Source organism: Brachypodium distachyon, chromosome 1 (assembly GCF_000005505.3).
Source record: "Brachypodium distachyon strain Bd21 chromosome 1, Brachypodium_distachyon_v3.0, whole genome shotgun sequence".
NCBI lineage: Eukaryota > Viridiplantae > Streptophyta > Magnoliopsida > Poales > Poaceae > Brachypodium > Brachypodium distachyon.
This window is the reverse complement of record NC_016131.3, coordinates 60,700,017-60,709,136: the sequence shown is the minus strand read 5'-3', so window position 1 is coordinate 60,709,136 and position 9,120 is coordinate 60,700,017. Positions and strand designations below refer to the sequence as shown.

Below are 9,120 nucleotides of genomic sequence, written 5' to 3'. Positions count from 1 at the left end.
GCAAGGGTACGGCGATGCCGCCGGTATACCGGGGCGAGACGAAGCGTGGGATGGATCATATAATCAGCCTCTAAATTACTTGCCGTTTCAGAGTCCGATTCATGTCTGACAACTGAAAACTTGACAGCACATTGGTAGGTAAAGTTTGTCTGTACGTGTCTCCAAGCTCCGTTTGGCACTGCTGTAAATTTTCTTTCATGCATGCACACGAAAAATACTACAGTGAAATGAGCCTAGCTCAGCCGGTTGGTTTCTTGTGGTAGAACCAGCCCACTTGGACTTGGCATGGTGTTCGCATTTTTTGAATTTATTTCAGGTTTAACCAGCGTTGTGTTTTTAATGGGAGTGACGTACCCGTCAAACTACTAGGAAGATGATCAACCGGTGTTGTGCTTTCAGTGGGAGATGATCGGCCGGTGGCTCAGTTTCTCGGAGGTGCTCGTAGGATTAGGGTGTGCGTGCTTGTGTCTGTATTGTGTTTCTTAAAAAAAACTTGCTCCTAATAATAAATTTTTGTTTGTGTTAGGAAAAAAGTACGATGGAGCAGGCAGGAACATTATTGTGGAGCCATATGCGCTAGGCGCGGGCCTTAACTAGGAGTAGCAGTACTGTACTATGCAATTTCGCGGAAACAGCGGCTCCGATGGGCACCCTTTTGCTAGCTAGTTGCACGTCTCGTCCGGGCCGTATTGATGACGATGGTCGCATCAGGCGTTGCTCTGGTACCGCCGCATTCAATTGTGCCGACGGCGAGAGCTCATCGGCTTGACTCCGTCGTCTTCCTCGGCTCGGTTGGTACGACTTGTACTGCTCTGCCTAGGAGCACCTTCTTTCTTTCTTCCTTTCCATCTCCATGTTGTGCTCCAATAAGGTCCCAAATCCACTCCTTAACCAACTGATCCATGCAAGCCTGTTTTGATATACCAAGATCAGATGAGCATCTCTTATCTTGCGTGCATTCAAGTCGCTGTTTTTTTTTCCTTGGACTAATCGCAGGGGATTATATACGGTCTTACTGCCTGATTAGCTTCTTTTTTCTCTCTTTCTCAAGCGGGGCTGTCCTCCTTTCCATCACTTATACGAAGACAGTGCTCCAAAACGCATCAGTACTGCTCGTTCCAGAACAGGAACTATGGGACAAAAATATACTAAACCCAACTAACCAAGGCATACACGAAGACAGTGCTCCAAAACAAGCAGGCAGCAAACAACGAAAAGCTCTTCAGCCAGCGAGTCATGACATACACGAAGACAGTGCTCCAAATTCCTCAATGTCATTGTGCATCAAACTGTCTGCACCGGGATCAGCTTCCTTCTGCAGTCCTGCCAATATACACCGGGATCAGCTTCCTTCTGCAGTCCTGTCCAATATAACAAGAAAGACACTGCGTAGAAGAACACAATCTCCGGAGGGACTGGGAAATCAAAATACCGTACTTCTCTGTTTCATAAAGATTGGCACGGTTTTAAAATAGTTCTAATTTAAAGTCGTGTCAATCTTTAAGAAACTGAGGGAGTATGATCAAAGCATGCTCTGTTTCTTGTTTTTTCAAATAACCCAACAAATGGCCGGCAATCTCACAAAATGGAAACCATCACCATGAGGTAAAAGACATGTTCCCGACAATGTAATTGCCAGAGGGATTAGGAATGAGGTTAGTATTCAGAGTGGCCCCAAATTACGACAGCGCAAGTGAACAACAAGAGTTGAGCATCCTCTCCCTGATCACAAAAAACGCAGAAAGGAGACCAGAACAATTTGCCTCTAGTACTAACGTGTGTACATAAACTTGGTGGGAAACTAGCCTTTGGCCCATTGCCACTCAAACTGTTACAAATCGCATTAGGGCCCGATTCGTTGGCCGCTGGCGTGTTAGTGTTATTCTTTCCGAAAAACTGGATTTGCTGGAAAAGCAGCAAATTTCAACTTCCCAAGTTGACGCCTGCAGCGTGGACAGACTGTTGACTCTTTTGTCACTACCATTTATTTCCACTGTTGACCTTGTAGCAAGCTAGGCATGCATGCATGTTCCTTCCCTAGCTGTCCATTGCTCGATTAGGTGGAGGGACTACTTTACTGTACGTGTTGCGTTGCGTATAGGAGTAGTATGCGTAAATGTACACCGTAGTGCATATTATTGGGAAATACGCTTCTGCACCTGGGTCCGATTGCACCGGATATTACTGCTCCTACCTATAATTACTATTCCGGCCTCTCAGTTAATACTCCAGTTGACCTTTGTGTCTGCATCTGTTATTTGTGACACCAGGACACCAGGCCGGTCAATAAATGTGGCGACTTGGTTTATTAGTAATTCGGATAAGAATCAATCGTGTAGTACGATCGATCTACTTGTGGCACTGTTGGCATTGTAGTCGACGGTGGAAACTTGAAAGTGTACCGCCCCGGTTGAAAAAATGCCAATTTTTTTGTTCAAAACAATTTTTGTTCAGAACATTTTTTTTTCTAGAATACCCCCTGTAGGAGTATGGAAGAAGAGTGCCACGACGCGTCTTTCGAAACAAATCATGTCGGTCAATGTTCGATTCTTCCGATTTCATGTCAATTTTCATGCAGAAGAAAGATTTACTCAAAAGTGTGCTTTTTTTTTCCTTGGAAAACAAAAGGCAACTTTAATAAGTACTACCTCGATTTTAAATTCTTATCGTTGTTTTAGTTCAAATTTAAAATTAAAAAATGACAACAATTTAGGATCGGAGGTAGTATCATTTTAAGAGTAACGAATTTCTTTGTGGTTCATGACACATAATTTCTCTCCTTGACAGGCGTGTTAAACACAAAAACATGCATGCATTTGTTTTTTGATATTTTGATCGATTTCACTGTTTGTTCCGGGTACACCAGACCAAAAACATGATTCTTACGTTCAGCCCAAGTAGTGATATTATTTTTTTCCAAGCTGTTGGATTTTTTTTCCTATGCCATTAGCCTTGAGGCCCTTGAGTCAATTTATCCTCGAGTTTGTTTAGGGACTAGGGTACTCAGTACTCACTGTAGACTCAAAGGTCTCTCATAAATAGTACTCTCCGAGTCAGCGGTAAGCTATATATACATGCCCCAGAGATTAAAGAAGAAGTATGCATATACACGCGCGCGCACACTAAACTCAGTCGCCGTGTGTATAAATACGCCTCACCAGCCCTTTGGACCATAGCTCGCGAGGCATATCATCAGTCCATCACCAACAACTTACTCCAAAGTCCAAACTCACAAGGCAACGCAGGCGCAGCGCTGCGAATCAACAACACTCCCTGCTAGTAGGCGTAAGAGAATCATGGGGCGGCCGCCGTGCTGCGACAAGGATGGCGTGAAGAAGGGGCCATGGACGCCGGAGGAGGACATCATCCTCGTCTCCTACGTGCAGGACCACGGCCCCGGCAACTGGCGCGCCGTCCCGCCCAACACAGGTATGTGCCAATTAGCCCCAGGGCGCGCGCGATCAAGTAAATTCTAGTGGTAAGCTGTGTTGCTTGACATACATATATTGATGACAACTGCAGGGCTGATGCGTTGCAGCAAGAGCTGCCGTCTGCGGTGGACCAACTACCTTCGGCCGGGGATCAGGCGGGGCAACTTCTCGGAGCAGGAGGAGAAGCACATCGTCCAGCTGCAGGCGCTGCTGGGCAACCGCTGGGCCGCCATCGCCTCCTACCTCCCCGACAGGACCGACAACGACATCAAGAACTACTGGAACACCCACCTCAAGAAGAAGCTTCTCCACCGCACCAGCACGGCCACCCCGGCGCCGGCACCGACGACGCACAAGGATCAGAACAACAACAAGGGGCAGTGGGAGAGGAGGCTGCAGACGGACATCCACCTCGCCAGGCAAGCCCTTCGCGAGGCCCTCTCCCTCGACACCGCCTCCACTAGTGCCACCCCGGGCCCGGCGGCTTACGCGCTCAGCGCCCAGAACGTCTCCAGGATGCTCGACGATTGGGCGGTGGCGGCCGACAGCGCGTCGTCGGAAGTCACCGAGTGCTCCGGAGGCTCCACCGCGTCCAACGGCACGCTCTGGTCGTCTCTGCTCGGGCGCGAGAGCACTGGAGCCGCGGCGGCGGGGGTGGAGGATCCGGCTGCGCTGTCGGCTATCGAGTCGTGGCTGCTGTTGGACGACGGCACCGATCGCCAGCAGCCGCCCGAACAGGAGCAGTCCGGCGGCCAGCTGCTACCTTGATGCATGTGGCCGGCCCCTCCGGAATTCGTACGATTTTTAAATCTAGATTTTTAGTAGCAGTGCCACACTACTGCTTTTGAGCCGTATAAAAACGGCGAGACGAATTAATGAGCTCTATCTGCAATTCTGCATGCATGTGCAAACTTAGTACTCTCCCCATCATTCTACAGTACAACGCGTATAGATTTTTCTCACTTGTTCGACAATACCTCTCATTTTTTTTCCTGGTACCTGCACCCGGCCAATAACTACTCACATCCATTTATTATTAACCCAATATGAATTGTCATGCACTATAAACGAGAACTGTTTTAGTCTAAGTGCACAAATTTATATGCGTTGTATTGTAAAATGGAGAGTAGTATTTGTAAAACCATGGAAACGTGTAAATTAAAATGTTCATTGATTTAGCAACTGTCGGTACAATGACCATTTCTTAAACGGACTGTCGATTTCTAGGCTTTATCAGGCGATAGTTTACTACTACTCGTAACATAAATTTTTGAAAACTTGGAAGACAGCGACTTTTGATTCTGGAAATTCCAGCCCGTAGTTAGATCGATCCTAATCCTACGCGGATAGATTGGACCACCACTCTCCTGAATTGAACCCGTCCAAATATAAAAGAAAGGGAAATACTAAAATGGATTTCCGAGTTGTCTTTGTGACAATGATGCCACTAATCACTTAATCAGGTTGACAGATCATCGTTTGTCGTAATCCAAGTTCTTGCGTTTCGTCATCCGTGAAGGACACGTGGATACGGATTAAAGCCATGATTATTCGTCTTAATTCATCACGCGACTTACATGATCGTGATGATGGATGTGGTCTCTATATCCCTCTTTCTAAGGCTATTTTTTTTAAATAATACGATATGTTTCTTTCTAAGGATAACTTGACTAAAAGAAATTGGCATGGTTGCAAAAAATGTGTTTTTTTTTATCAAGACGAAACTATTCATCACTTTTTTTTCGATTGTCCTATGGCGCGCTTGGTGTGGAGAGTTGTCTTTGTGACTTTTAATCTACCACCACCAACTTGCATCTTCAATATGTTTGGTCGTTGGCTCCTTGGGATGGAGAAATCTCTCAAATCGCTCATTCTTGTTGGGTCTTGTGCGATTTGTTGGTCTAGTTGAAATTGTTGGAATGACCTTGTTTTTAACAGAAAGAAAGTTTCCAATTTTTTGCAGGTGATATGTCGGTCGGCGTACTGGCTCCGTACTTGGTCTCCACTGCTTCCGACGGAGGCCAGGGATTTTATGGATTTTGGGTGCAGCCGTATGGAGACGGTAGCACGGGCTTTCTACAGCCAGTTTGGGTGGCGCGCCGAGCGTAGGCTGGATAATGGATGATCTTTTCAGCCTTTATGTTTTTCTTTTGAGCACTCTTGAGATGTACTTGTGGATGTTGTTACGATACTTGACTTAATAATATTATGCCTGTGTGCATCGATTGATGCAGAGGCCGGGGTATTCCCTCATTTTCAAAAAAAAAATCATTATTAAAAATAATACGTGTTTAAAAAAATTTAAAAAATAATACACCCTCGCCCTGAGCTAGGCCGATTAGCTCCAGTCGGCCTGGCCCACGCTGATTAGGCCTACTCGGCCTCGGCCAGGCCGGCGTACCGGCCCCTCCACGCCTTGTTGGCGTCCCTAAGGCCGATTAGGCCCTAGTCGGCTTCGGCCAGGCCGACTGGGTGCTAGTCTTCCTCCACTGGCGCACGTACAGGAACAGAGCTTGAACGCAACTGCTCGCCGGTTGATTCCTCGGATCTCCACTTGGCATTAACACATGAAAATTAATCCCCACTATTCCACGAACCGGTTCAGGAAATAGGTCTCCTGTTTTAAGGCCACTTCCATTGACACGCACCGAATGCCGTCCGTCGGCATCCGTCTCCCGATCTCCCTCCTCTGCCTATAAAAGGCGATTTCTAGCGCGTCACCGTGTGCCTCTGCCCTTCCTCCCTCATTATCCTATTGAGAGGTTATCCCCTCGAGCTCTCTACATCTTGTGTCACGACCGCTTTCCTCTGCCGTCCGTCTCCTCCATTGTTGAAGGGGAGCTCGCTCCGAAGATTTGTTCCTCAATTCCTTTCACCGGGAGACTCCTCTAACCCGTTCACCCTTTTTGACAAGGTTTCGCGAACAACCGTCGCCGTTGGCCGTGCTGTCCCCAACGTCATGCCGAAGCCGCCCCCGGAGCCCTGCCCGCGACGGAAGACCTATTGCCTGAACCAGTTCGTGGAATAGTGGGGATTCATTCTCATGTGTTAATGCAAAGAGAATGAGTGGAGACCAGGGGAATCGAAGGGAGATCAACGGCGAGTTCAAGCTTCTGTTCTTGTACATGCGTCTGAAGAGGAAGACGAGCACCCAGTCGGCCTGGCCAAAGCCGACTAGGGCCTAATCGGCCTGGGCAATGCCAACAAGGGCCACAGGCTGGCCTCCAATCGGCCTAGGCGAGGCCGAGTGGGCCTAATCGGCTTGGGCTAGACCGACTGGAACTAATTGGCCTGGCCCAGATCGAGAGTGTATTATTTTTGAATTTTTTTAAAACGCGTATTATTTTCAATAATGATTAAATAATTCATATTATTTTAAAAAATAGCCTTTCTAAGGGTGTGCTTGTCGAAGGGCCAAAGCCTTTGTTGAAAGTTAAATACTCCCCCTGTTTATAAATGTATATGAGCATGTGTATACATTTGGGGTTGTTCTAAGTCAATTTTGACTGATCTTTTAGATAAAAATACCAAAACATGTAATACCAAACAAATGCAATATGAAGATGTACATCTAACAACAGTCCTAACTTTGGCCCAACGTAATGTTGACTACAAAATGGTTCCTAGAATCCGCTGGAGGCAGAACTTGCTACTTGCATGGCGGGATCGCTCTAGCTATCCACGATGTGGCGTTGTGCTGATCCAATTGGATTGTGCGCAGGCACTAGCCATGATATGTCCTGAGGAGAAGAACCGGTCTGTTTCTTGTCAATGAGACCAGGCGAATACGATCGGCGTACTCGTAGTATACATATGGGTTGCTTCGCCTATTTACCATGTGCTGTACGGTTTTGCCATGCAGAGGACACTAGAAAACGAACACAGATTCCTTGGTTAAGGCGATCGATCGAGGCGAGGACGGTACATTCCGTTGGCAATCTATCGCAGCTCAGCTCTAGGACTAATTTGTTACTCGTCCTTGTCCCATACCGGCTGGCAATGAATGAATTAATAAGAGGCGCAAATTAAAGCTTCCTTCCATTAATCGCTAGGGAAACCGTAAGCTTTTGTGCCTTGATTGCGATCAGGCGACCGTGCATTCACGGCTGATGCCTCTGTATATAGGAGGAGTATGTTATGTTAGCACGGTTGGAAGAAGAGTAATTAATGAATTGATGTACCGGGGCACCGGGCCGGCTGGTGACGGTTGCTTGCGTCTTGCGATGGTGCCGACTGACTGACTGATCGATCATGATAGCTCGTCCAAACGAGGACAACTCCACGATTAATCCCTTCTCTTCACGTAATTTCCCTTTGCCAAGTTGTTTTCCCAGCTTCCGTTTCCTCGGCTCGTCGCGTCGCGTCGGTCGGCACCGCACGGTGTGGTTATACGTGCGCCGACGGCCTGGCCGGTCATTCAAGACAGAATTTTTTTCGAGCCGTCCGTATTTCGCCGCCTGACGGAGATGGCCGGCCGCCACGCTGAACCCGAACGCACGAGGAGAAACGAGCGGGCCTGGGATGAGATGAGATGAGAAGCGGCAGATGAATGAGCGTCCACGTCGCAAGGGAGGACCAGATTGATCCATCGACGACTGACAAAGCGGCTACCTGCATATATGAATGTTGCAAGTAGACGGGAGATTTAAATTGGGCGCTCTCCACTCGACGTGACAATCTGCCCATCGGCCTGCCTAGCTGAGGATCGATCTCCAAATGCTGCGCTGACGTCTACGCGTGACCCTCATCTGATGCACATGATACGTCAGGGCGGTAATAGACTGGAAAATTCTTTATCACCGGGGGAAACTTCATAAATTCTTGTCATGCATCTTGTGTCGTGATGGTCAGTTCTGATCCAGATTGGAGCCAATCCCAGAAAAGTGTCTGTTCTGATTTTGTTTTTGTTTTTGTTTTTGTTTTTGACGAAATCTGTTTCTGAATTCCGAGCGCATGGCACTTCCCACTGGGGCTCCACGGCACACAAGTACACAACTCCACGAAATGATCCTCATGGAAATGAGGCCCGAATGCTGCTGACCAGATGTCCAGATTCCGTCGCTTTTGGCAACACCAACTGAATAGTTTCGCCTTTACCTTTCATTTTTGTTGAATTTACCTTTACCGTTGGTACCGTTTGGAGTTCCATGGCTACCAAGCTGGCTGACGAGAAATGAACTTCATCAATGGATAGGACAGAAATTGCTTTATCGTTGGTATAATTAAGTAGTACCACTTTGCAGTGATCATGGATTCACAAAAAAAATCTACTATTTAGTACTTTCTGAACAGTACTTCTGTGTGGTCACTACAAACCATATGCAGTTAACTTAGTTCTGTTCTGCGCACTTAGTTGGATATGGAGTACTACTAGATTACTGTACTTGACAAATGCAGAAACAGTTCATACATTGCTTGTTTCAGACTTTCTTTTCGAAGTTGCTTGTTTCAGATTTTATTATCTCCCTAGCTAACTCATAACAGTTGATGCTACAAAAAGGGATATGGAACTAGTATGAGATGAGATCTCAAGCGATTTATGGTAAAAGTAGGTTTGTTATGTACTTTCTGTCTTTATTTCGAAATAAAAATAAAAGAACATGTACTTGCTCTCTTTACTAACCATTGAACTTTTCAATGGAAGAAATAACCGTGCTGTTTGATTTGAATGCTGCTGCTGCTTTCGATC

General features: G+C 46.8%; 1 protein-coding gene across 1 annotated transcript; it reads left to right on the top strand.

Annotated features, from left to right (window-relative positions):
- Positions 1-3,045: 3,045 nt before the first annotated feature.
- On the top strand, positions 3,046-4,464 carry LOC100835602 (myb-related protein 306). The gene is made up of 2 exons (XM_003561540.4): positions 3,046-3,429; positions 3,523-4,464. Exons 1-2 carry the CDS (start codon positions 3,297-3,299, stop codon positions 4,197-4,199), a joined length of 810 nt encoding a protein of 269 aa, XP_003561588.1. The 5' UTR covers positions 3,046-3,296; the 3' UTR covers positions 4,200-4,464.
- The last annotated feature ends 4,656 nt before the right edge of the window (positions 4,465-9,120 follow it).